Source organism: Panthera onca, chromosome C1 (genome assembly GCF_046562875.1).
Source record: "Panthera onca isolate mPanOnc1 chromosome C1, mPanOnc1 haplotype 2, whole genome shotgun sequence".
NCBI classification, from domain to species: domain Eukaryota; kingdom Metazoa; phylum Chordata; class Mammalia; order Carnivora; family Felidae; genus Panthera; species Panthera onca.
The window spans coordinates 159,607,256-159,628,741 of NC_138346.1; the positions used below are offsets into that span (position 1 = coordinate 159,607,256).

Below are 21,486 nucleotides of genomic sequence, written 5' to 3' on the forward strand. Positions count from 1 at the left end.
TGATGTGGGGCTCCATCTCACGACTGTGAGATAATGACCCGAGCCGAAATCAAGGGTCTGATGCTTAACTGACTGAGCCACCTATGTGCCCCTGAAGGATTTTAATTAGTAGAAGGACATGACTTGTTTTACCTTTTAAAAAAGATCCTTATTTACAGGTTAGAACTATGATACACCCTCGTAAGGCTGTTGTAAAGATTGAGATAATGCATGTGATAGGCCTAACAATTTTAAGATATAAATATGCCTCTCAGATCTTTTCACTGCTTTTTGCCTTACTGTTTAGCCCCAAGAATTGTAAATGAACTTGGAAACTCCTTTATGGAACTTCAGATAAATTTTCTAAACATCAATATATTCCATTTCTATTGCTACTATTGTTAATTACTGCAAACTTCGTGGCTTAAACAACACAACTGTATTATTTTCTAGCTCTGGTAGTCAGAAATCCGACATAGCTCTCAATGGGCTAAAGCAAGGTGTTGGCAAGCTTCATTCCTTTCTAGAGGCTCTTGAGGAAGGTCAATTTTGTTGCTTTTTCCAGCCTTGAAAGACCACTGACATTCCTTGCTGTGGCCCCCCTTTTAGATTTTCAAAGCTAGCAATGGCTGGCTGAATCATTCTCACTCCACATCACTCTGACCTCTGCTTCTGCCTCCCTCTTCTGCATTTAAGGACCCCTGCTATTACACAGAGCTCACTGGGATAATCCAGGATAGTCTTTCTCTAAAAGTCAGCTAATTAGCAGCCTTAATTCCCCTTTCCCATGTAAGGCGGCATACTCATAAACTTCAGGAAATAGGCCCTGGACAGTTTTGGGGGGCATTACTCTGCCACCACTCCCAGTATGATGAAAATTTCAGTGTGCTCTGTTTGCGTGTTGGTACTGCTTCCTGTTGTGCACCTCCCTTTCTTTCCCAGGGCTGATGGTCATTTTAATCTCAAGATAGAAGTAGCACAACCAACAAAAAGTTATCTGGAATTAAAATTCCCCTTCATCTGTCCTGCTGCTAGATTCATAGGTTCTGAGGTTTGTCTGCTCCTCTCTATGCTTTCTGCCCCCACTTTAATAGGACCTGTGTTGCTTTAAGTTGTTCTTTTACTTAATTTGGTCTTTACGTGTTTGGGACCAAGAAAAACAAAAAAACAAAACAAAACAAAACAAAACAAAACAAAACAAATTATCTTATTTCCGTTTTTCCTTTGGGAAAAATAAAACAACCTAAACCCCAAGCATTTACCCAAGCATAACAAAGCTTAATTCACAAAGCCCACATCCCTGCCTGTCTCAGCCTCTCTGTTGGACTGACTGTGGCTGACAGCAGAGAGGGAGAGGGCCTCCTGCTTTCCCTAGTGAAGCAGAAAGCCGCATCTTGAATCCTGACCGTCTGTGTAAGTCCGTGATCACACCCTTGATGTTACCTTTCATTTCAACAGCTCTCTTGGCTCCACTTGCTCTGAGCAGTTTTAATTTCCTGCCAGCACAGTGGCACAATTTGCTGGCATTTTCTTTGGGATGCTTTTCATCAAGAGCCTAATGAGTGCCTGGGTTCTGGCTGATGATAAGCACGAGGCTGCCAGGGAAATGCCAAGAGGCCCCTTGGCTCTGGAAGGCATCTCCGCCTGATTTCCCACCTCCTGCTAACTATGGGCTGAGGCGCACATGTATGGGAAATTCTCCACTGCTATCACTGCTCTGACAAACTACCAAAGTGTATGCAAAGAAACCTGAAAACCACTAGGGCCCAGCTCCCTGATACTTGGGCACAAGGAGTTAAGTAGAAAAGTGCCTTGATGGAACTCACTAAATGGACTTGTTAAGGCAAACTCCTGATAATGGATATACCCAGATAACCAAGGCACACTAATGGAACACATCCAGAGATAATCAAACTTCCACCAATTAAATAAAATGTTTTCCCATATCTAAGAATTTACTATCTACATCCAAGTATTTTACCCAAAACAGGAGGTTGCTATGCTATTAGCCTAATGCAGTTATAATAATGCTTTGCACATTCGGAGAATTACTCACTGGAGCCCATGAAGGTTTTTGCCAGCTTGGAGTGTCTTTCATATCTTGCACCCCACTCTTCCAGTCTGTCTGTACATTCAAATTCCATGTTTTCCCTTTAATTCATCTCCTGTTGCTTTCCTTATACTTGGGAGCTATTTCTCCCAACCCCAAATTGCTTTGCTTTCAGCTTTCTGAATATCTGTATCTTAAAATCTAGGTTGTTGTGTAAGGCTACACGTCCATTCAAAGGGCTGTTACATAGACAGTTTACTATGTATGTCATGGTCATATATGTAACAGAGGGTTCCTAATTATTCAAGAAGGAAAAGGACCCATCTTATTATATCCCTATAAAGTTGTGTCTCCACCCCCACCACTTCGTCTTACGAATAACAGATGCTGTTTATTGCTATGAAAAATTATTTTAAGTACTAGGTCTGAAGATTAACAGTAAACGACACTGGTACTAAGATCTTCTCCCAGATGTTGTGACTCTGAAGCCCCCTGGGTCTGAGGTGGAGAACATAGGGATTGGGTCTTGATTACATAAGCTAAGGAATTCTTATTGACTTCACATGTCCAAAATGCCCAGGTGATCAAAGGAGCAGTCTCAGCCTTTCTTTGGACTGCCTCAAAGAAGAAAACTTTCACAGTAATGGTATAGATGAGACTTTGCTCAATTTTGTTATCTCCCCTTGCCTGCATGTTAAAAACTCATCTTCCAAAAGCATTGAAAAGTGGGACCAGAGGATGGCTCCTGATGTTTGTTTTTCCTCCTGCCAGTTCTGGTCTAAACACTGTCATTTAAATTAGAGGCAAGAAAAATTCAAGATTTGCTACACCATCTCATCACTTAAATCTGAAAGATGCTTTCATAAGAAAGGGTACACACATCCCTTTCTCCCCATATTCTTGTCCCTTAATCACCAGGCTCAAACAAGAATGCTGTCAGTCCTTCTTCACTTTGAGATGACAATCCACAATCACGAATGCTTTTGCCAAAAGAACACTATATAAACCAAGTCACTTAGCATTCTTCTTTCCTCCTTTTCTCTTCTTCTTATTTGGCTTTTTCCCCCCTTACTTTTCCTTCTATAGATATTTATTGGGCATCCATTAAATACCAGCTCAAGTAACATCTTCCCAGGGAAGCCCTCCATGACTTCTCAGTTTTAAATAGTGTCCTAAACTTTTTACTCACTGTTGTGTTTCCTTTTAATTTTATTCATAGGACTTATTATCTGATAGTTTCTATTTGTTTTCTTGCTTATGACCTGTCTCTTCTGCTAGAAATACAAACTTCCTAAGAGCAAGGGAATACTGTCTAACTCACTGTTTCACCTCAGTTCCTAGCACAGTGTCTATCACATATTAAGTATGTAATATATTTTTTTGAATAAATGAATGGAACTGGGTATGAGAGATGTAATGTTGAAATATAAATGTCCTCAATCTTGTAATAAACAATTTCTAGTAGAAAAGAGAAAAATTAATTATATAAATGCTGACTCAAATTTTATTTGGCCAAGTTCTAGGAAGGAAAAGGTAGCAAATGCTGTGAATGTGCATAGCAGTGTTATTTCACAGTAGGCTAGAGGATTCAGGAAAGAGTTCCTTGAGCAACTGTCTTTTAAGCTGAACTTGAAAGATGGATATGAGTTGATTACGCAAAAGGGGAGGAGAACAGTGTTAGAGACAGAGGGAAAATTTTCACAATTCCAATGCATAGGAATAGGAGATTTACTTAGAGCACACTTTAAAATCATCTGCCTATTAAAATTTAAGCACAGATAATAAGAAACCCACAATATTTAAAGAAATATCTACATAGACAACAGAATAGTGATAAGTGGTATTCTTGAAAACATCAACTATATTATGACAAACCAGATGCTATTTAGTGAGACATAGAACAGAACGTTATGACTGAAATATCTGCTTATTCTCTAATCCACTTCAAAAAACATGTATTGAGCACCTATTAGGAATCAGTCATTGAATTAGCTTTTTGGAAGACAAAAAATAATATCTCAAATGTTTGCTCTCAAAAAGTTTATAATTTGTCATATGTAGAATTTAAGAAACAAAACAGATGAAGATAGGTGAAGGGAAGGAAAAGTAAAATAAGGTAAAAACAGAGAGAGAGAAAACCACAAGAGACTTTTAATGATAGAGAACAAATTGAGAGTTGATGGAGGGGAGAGGGCTGGGAGATGGGCTAAATGGGTAATGGGTGTTAAGGAGTTGTTGTGATGAGCCCTGGGTGTTATATGTAAGTGATGAATCTCTACATTCTACTCCTGAAACCAATACTAAACTATATGCTATATGTTAACTAGCTTGAATTTAAATAAAATCTCAGAAAAACAACAAAAAAGTTTTCCAGCTGACAATAAAATAAAGGTTTATAGTTTGGTAAGGGACACAGTGTTTCAATATGAAGTGGAAATATAGAAATAGAGATGCACATAAGGTTTAATAAAACATAATGAAAGGACATGTATGCTAGCCTGGAATGGCAGGGAAGACTTTCAGGAAGAGAGGATCTGTAAACTGACTTTTGAAAGTTAGGTAGAAATGAGAAATTGATAGCGTGGAGTAGGGTAGAGAGGATGGGGAGGGTGTAGAGATAGGACTGTATGAGAAAAGGCTTGGAAACATGGAACAACATGGTATATATGGGAAGAACAAGTATTTTGTATTACTATCACGTGAATACATACTGTCTTACAGAGTAATTGTGTACACATGGTGAGTTAATGCATATGAAATATTTTGAATATGCCTGGCACAGAGTGAACCCCGAGTCAATGTTAGTGATGCAGTGAATGTAACGATGATTGTGGCATGTGGGGTCACACATGTGAGAGGAGTGACTGGACATGAGGTTTGAGAGATAGGAGGGCACAGGGCATGGGCACAGGATTTGCCATGAAAATACACTGGAACTTTTACTATAGGTAATAATGGGTTACTGAAAGATTTTAAGCTGGGGAATGCTATGGCCCTCTTTACACCTTGAATACTTCTTTAAGACTATAGTTAAAAAATGGAATCAAAGATGCTGAAGACAGAAAGAAAGGAAGAAAGAAAAAAAGAAAAAGAAAGAAAGAAAGAAAGAAAGAAAGAAAGAAAAAGAAAAAAGGAGTTATGAGGCTATTAAAATGGATCAGAAGAAAGATGAAAAGGTTATGAACTAAAACAATGACAGTAAAAATAAAGAAGAAAGGATGGATTAAAATGTACCTATGAAATAAAATGATGAGAATTTTTGATTGAATGGATATGAAGAAAGGCAGATTGAGGGAGAAAAAGTCATCAAGCATCAATCCAGATTTCTGACTTTAGTGACTGAGTGGATGGTGGTGCCATTAATGACAGAATGAATAAGAGATATGGTAGGAAAACTGACTGATGAGGACAAAAAAGATATTAAGTTCAATTTTGGACTTGCTGAGTTTTGCATACTTGTCAGATATCCAGGTAAAAAGACCCAGCATGTTAGTTGGTATGCTGGTTTGAAAACATGGCTACAAATCCTCTGACACTTGTCCATGACTGAGGGGGAAACCCAGCTATAGTAAGGGGACTTGCAAATTTGTGCTAAAGTTTTAGAGTATTGTTTTAAAATATATCTTCATGCAACCATACAAATTAGAATAATGCTTTTAAGTTACTTTTTAAATATTTTGATTAGTGATTTTCAAAACCTCCTTGATCTTGCTTTAGTCCTGAGGTTTTAAGATAAATGGTATTGCTTGATTCATAAATAAATATAAACACAACAAAACAACACATGTGTTTATATATTCCAGGTTTGTCTAGTGGTGTTTGGCAGGGATATAAACCCTTCAATGATTCTAATATGTCAATATGTCATATTTCTTACTGGACACTAAAACATGTTGTAAATTAGGAAAGACTATGAGATTTGGGGTTATATGAAGTTTGACTGAATCTTTGTTATACATATAATAATAACAAATATCATTATTTTTATTGAGAATCTGCTATGTTCCTGACACTTAGATGTTATCCCAAAACTTCAGAATTCTGTAAAGTGGTTATTAATTTACTCATTTTAAATTTGAAGATTAAGACTTAGAGATGGTTAAATGACTTGCCCAAAGTCATTAAATATTAAGGATGGAATTTGGACTTAGATCTATCTGATTCTAGAGCAAGGTGGTAAGAGCTTGAAATCTGCCATAAGACAGAACTCTGTTTGGTACCAGCTATCCACTTAAGAGCTGTGTGGTTTGGGCAATTGTGACTTAACAGCTCTAAGTCTCAAACTTTTTTTTTTTTTTTTTTTTTTTAAATTTTTTTTCAACGTTTTTTATTTATTTTTGGGACAGAGAGAGACAGAGCATGAACGGGGGAGGGGCAGAGAGAGAGGGAGACACAGAATCGGAAACAGGCTCCAGGCTCCGAGCCATCAGCCCAGAGCCTGACGCGGGGCTCGAACACACGGACCGCGAGATCGTGACCTGGCTGAAGTCGGATGCTTAACCGACTGCGCCACCCAGGCGCCCCAGTCTCAAACTTTTAATCTATAATAGAAAGGTAATCCCAATTTAAAGGGTTATCTTGATAATTTAATTATGCATGCAGGTATATGCTTGTGTAATAGGCATGTAATGAATGTAAGTTCTCTTCTACTATCCATTTTAGTATATGCAGCTTTTTACATAGTTATTATGTTTCAAAAAATATTTCAGTGTGCTATCCCCCTACAAAAATGAAAGTTCTGACCATTCTAATGAGAGTTGATATTATTCTATTTATTTATTTTTAAAAGAGAGAGTAACTAAACATGTAGAAAGGTAACCAGTATGCATAAAATGAACACAGAGTTTGCAATACCATCTAAATCTTTTGTTTCTTCCTTCTTCTACCCCACCCATAATTTACTCTAGCACACTAAACTAAGTAACTAAACTCCAAATAAGTAAGAATTCAATATAGAAGAAACTTGGGAACTTATAACCCACTGATGAAGATTTATCAAAAAAACTTAATGAATCTACTCTTCCTTCAACTCCTCCCCACTCTTTTCTTTTAGTTATTTTTTTTTACTGGCTGAAAACTGTAGAAACTCACAACTGTAAGACTTTATTACTTTTAGAGGATACACGATAGTACGTTTACTATAAATAATTCACACCATACTACACTTGTCAAAAGGAATGAACAAAGTATATATCATGGTACAGGAGCCTTGATTTTTATTGTTTTTGCTCACTTACTCACTAATTCTCCAACTGCAGCTCCCTGTCACTGTGAATTAGAGTGGTTCTGATGTATACAAATATTGTATTCTGTGTAATTAGATATTGGGATAGGAGCCTCTGTAAATTACTTTAACTGGTGTCAGTACTGAAGCAAATAAGAAGTTTTTAGTTCTGTTTCTAGTTTGGGTTATTTTCTGACCCTAAACAGCCTGACATAAAGAAGTGCTTTTCTTTGTCAAAGGCAGCCTTTTCAAATCTAACTGCCAGACACACTATTGAGCTATGTGTTCAATTCTAATTGGCTGAGATCTTTTCAATTCGGCAGTTTCATCTTTAATGCAATGGATGTAAGATTATGTGTAGGTCTTTTCAATGGGTTTTCCATACTGGTGATTAGGGCAGAGGATTTGAACATAAGCAGGCTGCTGGCTATTTCTTCTGGCCAATTTAAATTGATTCATACAAGTCCTTTGTACCCCAGGGAAAGGGCAGAACAAATCCAAGTGAGTGAGACAGCTATCGCTACTGTTAGATGGAATAGTAGAAAAGAAGGGAGGGTGGCAGGCTAGAGGAGGGGAAACACTCTAAATATTGTAAAATTAGAGCTCTGAGCAGTCTAGCAGAGAAATATTGCAACTTAACCAGTAGGCTTCTGTGTAGAATCAAGTTCACAGGGAAAATTATTTCCAAGATTGATTTTGATATCTTTAGGGTAAAAGGGCTATGTAAATGGAAACAGTTCTTCATATCTGATTCCACAGGGACCCATAGTAAGTGAACTCTTTTCTGAATTTCCAAAAGAGAGTTGATAACTCTTACAAAACTCCAAAGCATCCCTGAAATGAATTTGCTATGTCAGAATAGCAGAGGGTAAGCTAAAAATTTTGTTGGTGTCAGGTAAAAAATTTTTCTTAGAAAAGATCGGTGCTGTTGCAAAAAACTCCCAGTTTTCTACTAAGAGGGTAGACTAGGATGAGCTATTCAAATTGGATGCATCCAAAGAGTACTCCTTTTCAAGAGAGACCCTGGTTATAAAGCTCCCTTTGGGTTTATCTCTCCCAGGAGAGAATAAGGTATGGGTAAACCACGATGGGACCATTTATATAACATCTCTATCCTATGGAGAAGGAACTTCAAGTGAAGCCTTAGTGTTTTCTCAACTCCATCTCCAAGTTTCTCAGGAAAATCCTTAGTCTGCTACATCAGTCAATTTGGTGACTCCCTACCTAAGGGAGAAAGGAATGCATTTCTTTATCCAAAGGAAACAGGGACAGTGCACTGTTGACAATATTTTAACAAGGTCATTTCAATCTTTCCTGAACACACAAAAACAACCCAACATTTTTCTACCAAGAGAAAATAGCAACAATTTTCATTTTGTTGGTTTTGACTTGTTCTGCTCTAGAACATATGCAAAACACCCATCTGTCTCCTGAGCACTAACATTCAGTTTGTTAAAATTCATAGTAATAATGAAATGGAACACCGATGCCTATCACATTAGTTGAACAAATAAGGGTGACAAGTATGGCATATGTTGCAGAGACCCGTGGGTAAATCCTCTATGCTAAAAGATTTTTGTTGTTGTCATTCAATACAAAATGTTGGGAACTTACACAATGATTCATTGTTTCTTAAAATGTGGAATTCCAGAAAAACTAAAACTAAAACCAGTTTTCAACTATCACTCTCAATCAACTAAAAACAAACAAAGCCAACCCCTGTGAAGAGTTACCTACAGCAGCTATATCTGAGCTGTCTTCCGGAAGACTAATGCTTTGTAAACAGCCTTTTTTCTGAAATTCAAGTTTCTTGAGAGACACTGTCTGAGAATCACTTGAATAAATGCAATGTGTTGAGTAACTAGAACTTAGTAAGGCCTCCTAAGGCTTCAGAATATGTAGGATTTTCAAAGAGATACTCAAATACAGACTACCAGGAATTTATTTTATACAAATTACAAGGTCATTATAACTAACAGAAATGCATTCAGAAATTCATCAAAAGTCATGTATGTGAATGCTAATAGCAAAAGTATTCCTAATAGTCTCCAACTGAAAATTATCCAGGTGACCCTAAGCAATAGAATGAATAGTGATATAACAAAACATTATAACAAGAATTAACAATATACAACTGCCTGCAATAATATGAGTGAATCTCACAAATTGTTGGTCAAAAGAAGTCATATCAAAAAATGTACATACCATAATGTTCCATTTATTTATTTTTTTTTTTCAACGTTTTTTATTTTTATTTTTGGGACAGAGAGAGACAGAGCATGAACAGGGGAGGGGCAGAGAGAGAGGGAGACACAGAATCGGAAACAGGCTCCAGGCTCCGAGCCATCAGCCCAGAGCCTGACGCGGGGCTCGAACTCACGGACCGCGAGATCGTGACCTGGCTGAAGTCGGATGCTTAACCGACTGCGCCACCCAGGCGCCCCCATAATGTTCCATTTATAAAGTACAGAAAAAGGCAAAGCTAATTTATGCCCCAAGAAGGCAGTGGTACCCTCTCTGGGGAATGACTGGAAAAGAATGTAAGTGGATATTTCGAGTGCTGGCCATGTACAGTTTCTTCATCTGGATACCGGGTACTGGATGTGAGTTCAGTTTGTGAAAATTCATCGAGCTATAATGTGAAAATTTGTGTGTGTGCACGCATGCACACGTGTATATTTGCACTATACCCAAATAAAAAGTATAAAACATAACAGGCCTACATCTAACTCATTTCTTACTATACTATGTCTGTTCACTTTTCTCTATTAAAGTAACTCCAATAATCATTTTTTCACTAGCAGTCTTCAGATTTATACTTTTCTTTCTATGTGCTTACAACAACTCCCCATTTCTATCAATGAAACCCCATCTCTCTTTTAATTAATAGAATTTAATGTCCTATTTCAGGCAGAAAACCTTTTAGGTCAAATTGGTAGCCTGAGAAATCTTCAAGTTTAGCAATTTCTCTTTTTTAGTATGGACTTCTACTAGCATTTAAAAAGATAAGAACACTTCTTTATGTGCTTTAAACATCCTAGTAAGACAGCAAAGGTGGGCAGCAAAGTTTGATATATTTTAGGTATTTAGTTGTAACCCTCTGATTTCAATGATGATGTATACCATTTCATTTCACCTGAATTTATTTATTTATTTATTTATTTATTTATTTATTTATTTATTCACCTGGAAATTTAAACTCCATAGGAGAGTATGTGTACAAGCAAACCTTTCTTATGAGGTACATATACATCATTAAGCAATGACAGAGGTTGCTCCATTGTTGATTATTTCTAATTTCCTCTCCCTTTAAATGAAGAATTAATTTTTGTCACCTTTATTTATGAACTACTGCTATTACTACTGTTACCATTACTGAAATACCAATTCTTAGTACTTACTATGTGCTAGCCAGTGTTGTAATCAATTTGCCTACATCCTCTCATTTAATCTGTACAGTCTTGTGAAGAAGTTGTGATAATTCCCCTTTTTGTTTCAGGTGAAGAAAGTGAACGTCAGCAAGAATAGGTGACTTGTCCAAGATCAAAGAACATGGTTTGATGTAAACCCAGGTGTTCTCACATCAGAGCTCAAAGTTTCATCATTTTGAGCTGAAGTAAGTTTATATGTATTCACTAATCGTTGGCTCCCTTACTTTTTCTAGATCAGTCATTGTCAGCAATGTTAGATGTAAAAAATATTCCTTTCCTTTGTATTTATTTCATCAAAAGAAATTTGAATTCACATAAAAATCCCCATATATAAAAGATACAGTGTAGTTCTAGGTCTACTCTAAAAAAGTAACTATTGTTACATATCACAATTTTATTTCTATAATACCTAAGAATTTTATAGCTCATTCTCTTTTTAAAGTGCCAGTACCAAGAGTGCCTTCAGCTCACCTGCAGCCCAGGAGTTGGCTGCCTTACTGATGGTCTATTGGACTCTTTGATCAAGTTCCCAAAGTCTCAAATATAATCTACAGAGGAAATCAGAGTGCACAAGTCATACAAGCAAAAGACTTGTTGATGCATTGACATAATCTATGCACACAGTTCAATGTATCACTACAGAGATGCAATGGTGAAAATATATACCTTTTTCATAAGCCCACATCAAACAGGTCTGTTCATCTTTTTCACCACTAGATCTGCTGGGATCACAAGCTACCAGATTCATATCAGCTCCATTATCCAGTAAGAACTGAACCAGGCGAATGTGACCATGGTAGCAAGCAGAGTGCAATCCTATAATAGAATGAAAGTATGAAAGGACAAAAGAGGCAAACCGAACCCCAATTTTCAAAAGATAGTTATTACCACATCATAGCATTTTTGCCAGAGATATAAATCAAAGATAGATTTCTTTGATGAAAATTTAATTCTACTTATTGAACAAACATGACATACTTCAAGCAAAAGAAGTATCCTATTCTAGTTGATCTTCTAGACAGATTTCCTTATGTTTAGCACAATTTCTAGTATTTCTACATCCACTGAAATTACCAAGAACAAGTGTTAGCATCCTTTTACAAGAACAAAGACCCCAAACAAGTGTTTTTCTTGAGCAGCAAGCCAGGCTAAGGGGTCAGTCTCTCCTGGTACAGATCATAATAGATACATCAACTGTAGATAATTTAGCACAATAATGAAACTGACCAAAAGTCAGTCTGCTTTTTATTATCACCATGCACCATCAATTCCAAATGATGTCATTGATAAAATATCCCTCCTCATTAGGGTTGACCACTCCCTCTTTTCCCTTCCCTCTTGAGCATCCCACTATTCTTAAGTATTGATATACATCAAAAACTGGTTATGTTTCACTAATGTCTTACCTGTGTGCCCATCTCTTCCTTGGTGGTTGATGCTTATAACATTCTGGTCAAGAAGAAATTTAACCAGGTCAATGCTCTTACCATAGGTACAAGCACTGCAAAAATACAACATAAAGAAAACAAAAGACTTCTGTTATGGGTTGAATTGTGTGCCCCACAAATTAATATGTTATAACTTACAACCCTTATAACTTCACAGTGTAACTGTATTTAAAAGGGTACAACTTAAAGAGGTATTTAAGTTAAAATGGAATCATTAGGGTGGGCCCTAATCCAATATTACTGCTGTTCTGATAAGAAAGGAAGATTAGTACACAGATGACACAGACCGAGGGACAATCATGAAAAGGCATAAGAAGAATATGACCATCTACAAGCCAAGGAGAGGTGTCTGAGAAGAAACCAAATCCACTGACATCTTGATCTTGTACTTCCAACCTCAAGAATTGTGAGAAAATAAATTTCTGGTGTTCAAGCCACCCAGTGTGTTGTATTTTATTATGGCAACCCTAGAACATGAATACAGTCCTGATTCACCAGGCTATTCCAGATGCTAGTGTGTATACAAGAGTGTTAAAGAGACAAAGAAGGGAGAACGAGGAAAGGAGAGAGAAGGAAGTGATAAAAAACAAGCACATGTGGCAATAAAATCCTGAGATTCCCAAATCTGGGCCTTCGAGATAAGAAGTTGAATAAAACTTCTAGTGTACTATTATTAAATATTTCTTATGATGCTCTTTTTCATAAAAGGAGGAAAGATATTGCAAGTTTCTTTCAGTTTTACCTATAGGCCCTAGGCATTCTGCAGGACAACTGAATGGGGGAACTTAGAAGGGTCCAGAGAGATTTAGGTGAAAACTTGGACTTGTGATTGGCATCTGAAGTGGGGGGTGGGTAGTTTTGTGGGCCTGAGCCCTTAACCTGTGGGATCTGACACTAATTCCAGGTAGATAGTATCAGAATTAAATTGAATTATAGGACACACACTTGGTGTTGGCAGAAGATTTGGAGAACTGCTTGGTGTGGGAACAACTCACACATGGCTAGGATCCTGTATTTTGAAGTGAAGTATTGAGTGTTTTTTCCTTCCAGACTCAGTTCTAGAAGAGGTAGTTCTCTGGATCTTACTATTTCCTCTTTCTGAGATGACCTTGCCCAAATCCTTATTCTTTAATTAAATATCATTATTTTCTTCAAAGAAATACATTATTCATCTAGCCGAACTGTTAGTCCATCTATGAAGACTTCTTATGAACCAAAGGCAAAGTTCATTGCTATCTCCACTGTTTCCTTGTCATTTCAGTCTTATGGCACTTATCACATTGCATTATGGTAATGGACACACCTCTGATTACCTTGATATCTTACAAAAGAGTTCCTTTAAGGAGGGAAGGGTCGGTGTCATCTTTATGTTTTTACCAGTGCCAATACAAGGCAGGTCCTTAATAAGTCTTTCTTGAATAATTGAATGGATAAAAAGCTGCCACTCAGTGCAAAAGATCTAAGCACCATTAATTATTCACATTATAAGTAGGACCCATAACACTATACTTTTAATGTTCCATTGTCTGAACTGTCTCATTGTTTCTTTTCAAAGTGACCATTTACAGGAATTGATGAGTTCCGAATATATACATACATGTGTATACATATGTATTACATGTGTATGTTTGTGTGTGTGTGTATATATGTATATATACACACACACACACGAAAACAATAACAGAAATGTATTGAATGCTTTCTACTGAGTGCAAAGCACTGTGATTTTTTCATAGAAAAAATTTCAGAACCAGAGTGAAATCCTCATGTAAAGGGAAAGTTTCTTTTATAAATATGTGCTTAAAGTGAATAGAATAAAAATATTAATATGTTATTCGTAGTAGCCACAGGGTTATACAAAATAAAACGATTCGATACATACTTTTAACTCACTTCACTGAACTTGTCATAGAGACTCTAGAGGTGACAATCATCCTTTGATTATAGTTCGTTCCAATTTATGTGCACAGAGTAGCAAAATGATTTGAAAACTAGCCTAAGGTGTCAGCCTTAACAAGCATGACCTAATGGGGAAAGAGGACACCAGTAACTGTACATATCAGTTCTGCCAATTATCCCTTTGACCAATTTTGACTGAAAGCATGGTCCAAAGAGTTCTTGCATCTGTTCTGTTACAGAACATGCAGAACACAGACATAATATTTTGGTATTAGAACATGAAGACATATAAAAAGCACAGAATTTGGAATCGGGTAGGTATTTAATACATGATTTTCTAGTCATAATATTCTCTGGCAGATACTTACCTTCTCTGAGCCTCAATTTTCTCGTCTGTCAAAAAGGGATAATAAAACCTACTTCATAAAAGGTTATGAGGATTAAATGAGATAATGGGTGCAAATCATCTGACATATACTCACCACTCCATAAATAGTTTTTCTCACCTCCCTTTTGGCTGGACTTTTTGTATGATAAGATAAATCTGAACATCCAAGCAAAATTGGACAGGGTGATGCCTTATCAGGAAGCACAAGCTTAATATTAATTCCATATGAAAAAAAAAGTCTCCTCATTTCTATTAGTCACCAGTGCAATACAAGCATTATGTAAATAACATAGTAGTCTTAAATATATTTTTTAGATGTTGCAAACTAGCCAAGAAATCTGTAATGTGTATGTAAATGATTTTATATTCAAGGTGTATTAAATTCAAAGTATTGTATTATTTTTATAGCAAAAGTAGCTCATTGTTAAAAACAAGCATATCAATTTTTATAAAACATCTGCCTCACTTTTGGATATTTTAGGGAGCTATGGATCTTATTTTTAGCAATCTTTTCCCTCCTTTTCTAGAGCACATTGTAGAGGACTCTCATGCATTCCTAGAAAGGAGTTAATGCCTTCTTAGGTATCTCAGTGGCCACCGAGACTAGGCTTTTACAGGCTGACAGATGGATGTCTTAGATAGGTAGATACATTTGCACATAAGGTTTAAGTGGTAAGGAAAAAAGTGTCACATTTGATGCTGATGAATTCTGGTAATGAGATTCTTGTCGGAGGAGGATTATGGGCATTGCCCCTTTTGGCAGCTTTCCGCTGAGTGAAGTGGAATAGAAGCAATATGCTTACAGATGTTGATATGCCTGTTGCCTTGGCAACATCAGTTCCTGTCTTTGTGGCTGCTGCCAGGAATGCAGCATCTGGCTCTGGCCCCATCTGTTGTACTGACTGCAGCATCTGCCTCTACCTTTTCTTCTGTGCATCTAGCTTGGGCTCCTTGTCCTCTGCCCACCCTCTGCTCTTGCTCTCTGATTGCAACATCTGCCACTCTCCATTCTTGCTTTATGTGCACAACTTCAGGTGCCAAAGTGTATCAGCCACCCTTAGTGGCTATTGCACTTAAACATTATTTTACCTGTGAAAAGGTGTTTCACTGAAGATGTTTTCTTTAGTCAGACTTTCTATCCCCGATATTTGGATGATTTCCTTGGCGACTTCAAATTTGCCATTGTAGCATGCCCTAAAATTAAAGAAAATGTTTTTATAGTAGTAAGAAAGTACAGGTAGTAGAGCTGGAGGGTGTATGGAACTATACATATTACTCACAGGTGCAAAGGGGTATCACCATAGATATTAACAACGTGCGGCTGAACTTCAATATCGCTCTGGAGCAGGTACTTCACTATGTCGTGGTGTCCAAAACGAGAACAGAAATGCAGTGGGACATGGTCTTCATTGTCCTGAGCATTCACTGTCATCAACAAGAAAGGAAAAGTAGGTTATCTGGAATCCTCTGTTTCTCAGCCTTCTTAGGTGTAGTGTCAGGGACTTTTCTAAGTGCCTGAGAGACTCCTGGAAATTACCAATTAATGATAATAATAAAGGAAATTAAGTGCAACCAATTAAAAAAGTTATAACTCTATTCCATTGCCCATTGCCACATTAAACAGGCTTTCTTCTAGCTTCCATAAATTCTATGGAATGCATCTAATCAAATCTACCTTGCACAAATGGAATAGTTCAGGAAACTAATAAGTATCCAAAAGATCTTTGTGGTCTTATTTCCACAAGTATCTCCTTCCAAAGTGATTTTTTTCTCCTCTGTAAGATGTTAAAACTTACAGATCCTGGCTAAAGCACCATTCCCAGAGATTTTGGTTCAGTAGGTTAGGTTGGGGTCTAGCACTGTGTATGTTTACAACGCTGTTCAGGAAATTCTGATGTGCCAGTAACTGAGAATTATCATATGACAGAATACAAAGCATGGCATAAAGAAAAGAAAATAAGCTTTAGAGTGAGGCAGCCCGTGTTAATTATATTACCACAGTTATTTGATATTTAGGTGTTCACTCAGTAATGGGCATCTGTCCTCCTCTTTGGCCCAGCCAACCTCATAACCACTTTGGACATTTAGGGAATTTCCTACCCTGAGAGAACTGACTAGAAGCCAAGCCCATGTTCTATCATATGCTTTCCAAGCCTCCTTTGCAGCTAGGGCACAGGATCAGCAGATAGTGACCGTATGTCCTGGATTAGACTTCTTATCCTGGCATGATTTTTAATGGTGATCCTTTTACTTTCAACAGTGTCCTGCTTTTGACACTTTCCATAGGCTCCTCCAGTTGACACATTATATAAGACTCTGACATCACAGCTGACCACACAGAAAAGCAGACCTAATCTATCTTGGCAATGTAGTAATGGTAGAGTAGCTCCATCCGATTTCCAGAGGCAATGATTCCAGTCACAGATTTGGTGCCTTGCAAGGTTGGTGCCAGGAGCACAGAGTGTTGGCATGTGTGCCTAGCAGGGGTGGCAATGTGTCTTTAAATCACTACTTTTGGGGTGTGATTTTGGATACTGTTCCTCACTGTAAGAATCCCAAACCCGGGTTTCCATCCTGCTCAGGGGAGACACTTTGCACTAATTTGTATCCTTTAATATATTCATTTTACGCCTAAGTTAGCAAGAGTTAGTTTCCAATGCTTGCAAATAAGAACACCTGACTGATACATACTCATTCCTCAACAAGTATAAAATGATCACTGTGTGCCAAGCAGGGTGCTAAGTGTTGAAGATACTGATTTTTTATTATCAAAAACAATGGATATGATAACACTATTGCTACAGGGATGCGAAAAAGATTAAAAGAGGTCATGATGAGAAAATATCTAACATGATTCCTGTAACATATTAGTCACTTAATAAAAATGTGTATTCTTATTTTTCACTAATTTGCCTCCTAGATGTTTGCTAAGTGTTAAGGTCAATATGCTATAAATGTATAGCATCTATACCCTCAAATAACCTGCAATCTAGTTGAACATTCAATAATTACAGGCCTGAAGTAATAATAACTGAACCAACCTGCTAAATTCTGGATCTGCTGTAGCACAATTTTTAAAACTAAAATAACTGAATCATCTGCTCTATAGCCATTTATTGAATTTGATTACTTTGTTCATCTGTAGAAGGTATTTTATTCAAAATAGAAAATAACAATCCTTAAAAAACCCATATGTTATCATTCTTATGTATCTATAATAAAAAGTATCCATAGAATCAAAAGAATTAAAGAAAAAAAAATGAAAGGATAGGAAAGAAAAGAAAGGGAAGGTAATTGTTAATTTAAAAAATGTGCAAATAGTTTATTACTACTTGTTGTTATAACTAACATTTAACATTTAATGAACACAGTCCTTGTAGCTGCTTTATTTGTAGACAATGATTCTTATTTTATTGTCCTGCAGGATCTTAAGCCAAAGGGAAATCTTTAACAAAGTCGCTGAACTTCTCCTCCCATGGCCGTTATTGAAAAATAAATCTTTGAATCTTTTTTATTAATGAGTGGCTCAGAAGGACACCCTTGCTTCAGAAGAATGTTCCCGGTTATTTTGATTATCTTTCTTTTTATGCTACTTCTCCTTTGTTCACATTCTGTTGGAAGCCAGGGAAAGTCAATACCATGAGTCAATGCTTTACAACAGTAGGGAGTCCAGGGCAAGTGGAGGTCACATAAGAGTTCCTGAGGTCCAGAGGGGACATTGTAAAGCAGAGTGCAGCACAATTTTCCACTAATTCATAGTTTGCCTGTGGCCATTCCTAGCCCCACCCAACATTATTCTTCTCTAGTTGAATCAATAAACTTCAAAGTACATTATCTACTTGGTGAATTACCAGCAGTGGCCTAGATGGTCTTCTCATCAAAGAAGAGATAAATACCAACCAAAGGAAGGAACAAGCCAGGAGATATCCAGATCAGACACAGAGTTTATATATACACATCTATATTTCTGCGTCAGTCATTGTGATCTACTTAGTTTTGTCTTGAGCCAATTTTCAGTGACCAAAAAAACCCTATATATCATTATATCTTGTCCAAGGGTAAGTGAATGTATGAATGATATTCTATTTGCTCTAATTTAGCATTTTATTGGGAGATTTAAATAAAGAAGAATTTCAACCAAAGAAGTAGATGTAAATAATTATTAGGAAAATATTTATCGCCTAGTGCTCTACTTCTGAAGAGAGCATGTGTTCAGTAAAGTCTTTTGAAAGAAAGATTAGGTAAATGGGTGGGTGGATGAGTGCTACTTCTTGCTTCTCTCTCCTTATTGATCTTAAAGATAAAATAAAAATTTCCATAGTAACCCAGCAATGTAAGTACTTCCCATTAGCTCTGTAAAACAACTCCCAAATGTATCTTAAACACATTTTAAATAACAAATCTGTGTAATAGCTCTGACAAGATATACTTTTAGAAATAAAATACTTCCTCTTACCGGCCATGCCCTAGAAATTTTTGTGATTTTATATAATATCCAGTTCCATGTGAAAGGAACTGTAGCATTTAATAGATGACAAAAAATTAATAAACTGAATTTAAAATTTTCCTTAAATTAAAAAAAAAATTTTAATGTTTTATTTATTGTTGAGACAGAAAGTGACAGAGCATGACCAGGGGAGGGGCAGAGAGAGAGGGAGACACAGAATCCGAAGCAGGCTCCAGGCTCTGAGCTGTCAGCCCAGAGCCTGGAGCGGGGCTCGAACTCACAAACCAGGAGATCATGACCTGAGCCGAAGTTGGAGGCTAAACTGAATGAGCCACCAGGCGCCCATCATTAAATTTTTTTTTAATGTTTATTTATTTTTGAGAGAGAGAGAGAGAGAGAGAGAGAGAGCAAGCAGGGGATGGGCAGAGAGAGAGGGAGACACAGAATCTGCAGCAGGCTCCAGGCTCTGAGCTGTCAGCACATAGCCTGATACGGGGCTCTAACTCATGAACAGCGAGCTCATGACCTGAGCAGAAGTCAGAGGCTTAACTGACTGAGCCACCCAGGCACCCCCCATATTTAACTTTATTCAAATGATAAGTTGTGAGGACTCGATCACTACTTTCTTCTTATGGAGTCCAGAAACATTTTGACCTTTTCAATCTCATTCAATAAGCATTACATTTCTCCTTTTTTTTTTTTTTTTTCATTTTCCTAAGGAGTACAAAGAAAACTAGAGACTTGAAACATATATATGACTGAATAGGTCAGCCTCCCAAACATGCTAAACTGAAGAGGTTGCTTTCAGAATTACATGTTGGCTAATTTTGTAATCTGAATTTATTTTCATTTGTGACATTCTGTTACCATAGAAACATACTGTACATACCAGATTTCAAATTGTGCCCCTATTGGGGTCATTAATTTACTCTTCCTCTTATGTCCATTTACCACAGGCAAGGGCCAGATTTAAAATAAATCATCTGGAGGCTTAGCTACACTTTGGAATAAATGAACTAGCTGATAATAAATCCTGTGCAGTGTGCAGTAGCACAACACATCTTCTGGCTTATTCTTTGCAATTGGTTGAAGTACAAAAGGGACTTAAATATCAAGTGTGTATTAGAAAGAAATAAAAATACATAAAAATCTGAGTCATGCTGTCTCTTGATATTTTAAATGATTGAGTAGAAAGCATGTAGTGCTTGTGTGAATCAGAAAGAAAGTGTTGAAAATTCTATCATATGATGCTGGTATGTAGGGGGAATACGGGTGCAATATTCATTTCAATGTCTTTTGTATGAAAGGAACTTTGATCCTGGAGACATGCTGATCAATGATACTCATTTTGACACCACCGAGCTTTGGAGTTGCACAGAGGAATAAAAAGCTGAGGTTGGCATTCATAATAAAAGGAAAAAAGTGAGCTGTTCCTGACCCTTTGGAAGAGCGAGGCAGTTTCAAAAACACAATTATGTGTTCAGTGGTTCATACAGGTGTACCTCTGCCTATTCTAAACCAACAGAATCAAAGAGACTGCTTAAACAAGGTCTAAGGAACGGCATTCCTTGTATCCTGACAACACAGGTTATTTATGATAATGCTATAGAAGAAATACCTCCGTTATTACATACTGGCTCATAGAAAATGACACCAACTATATTTCTCAAACTTTATAAAATAAAATAGCCCTCTTTCCAACATGGAAACTGGAAACTACCCTTGCCTCTTGCTACACTTGTCTCTGGAAGCCTTTGTGTTTTCCTTACATGTAGGTGAAAACTTTGATTAGCTTTATGAACTGAATATTGATCTCAATTTTGGACCAAGGAACTGGCAGTTCTAGAGCTCTGACAACCTCGTCCTTTTGTAAATGTGCATCGTTTCTGCTGCAAAGGCCAGCAGCTCTTACAGCTGGGCTTTTAATTAGGTCTCTTGGGGGTCAATGGAAGAATGTTGGATGTGCCTGAGAGAATTTAATGACAAGATGTAACTCTAAGTGAATTTGTGTCAAAAAATAAAGTTTGTAAGGAAGAGAAAAAGTAAGAGAAAGGAAGAACTTTCTTCAACACTCTACTTTTAATCAATTTTCTAAAATTCATTTTATTATTAAGAAAATTAAAAGTTGTGGGAAATTCTATTCTGTTAACCACATCCTAAAATCTTTCTGTGTATGCTGAAACTTTTTTTTCTCCCATCCTGATCATGCTGTAATGTTGTTTCCACCATAAATAATAGTAATATCAAATATTGGGGAGGAAATGGGGAGCAACTGGAACTCTCATATATTGCTGTGGGAGTAAAAAATAGTACAAACACTTTGGAAAACTCTTTGAAATTTCCTAAAAAGTTAAACATGTGCATACAGAAATGCTACATACATGCACACACTCCCATATACATACCCAAAAGACATAAATATATATGTTCACACACATACACACAAAATTGAATGAGAATGTTTCTGGCATCTACATTCATAAAAGCCAAACACTAGAAACATTCAAACATCCATTAGAAGGATGGTGGATAAACAAATTGTAGAATATTCCTATAATCTTTAGCAATAGAAAAGAACAAACTATGATTCATGCAACAACATGGATAAAAATTAAAATCA

At 36.8% G+C, this 21,486-nt stretch overlaps 1 protein-coding gene across 3 annotated transcripts in view; it reads right to left on the bottom strand.

The window, feature by feature from the left end:
* Window positions 1–21,486, bottom strand: part of TNNI3K (TNNI3 interacting kinase) — a 296,246-nt gene that overhangs the window by 173,704 nt on the left and 101,056 nt on the right. For all 3 annotated transcript variants that reach the window (XM_078451786.2, XM_060623103.3, XM_060623107.2), the window contains 4 exons: window positions 15,700–15,844; window positions 15,509–15,613; window positions 12,091–12,185; window positions 11,351–11,500 (listed from right to left, as the gene is read on the bottom strand). In XM_078451786.2, the coding sequence (XP_078307912.1) occupies window positions 11,351–11,500; window positions 12,091–12,185; window positions 15,509–15,613; window positions 15,700–15,844 (495 nt within the window). The remainder of the gene's footprint in view (window positions 1–11,350; window positions 11,501–12,090; window positions 12,186–15,508; window positions 15,614–15,699; window positions 15,845–21,486) is intronic.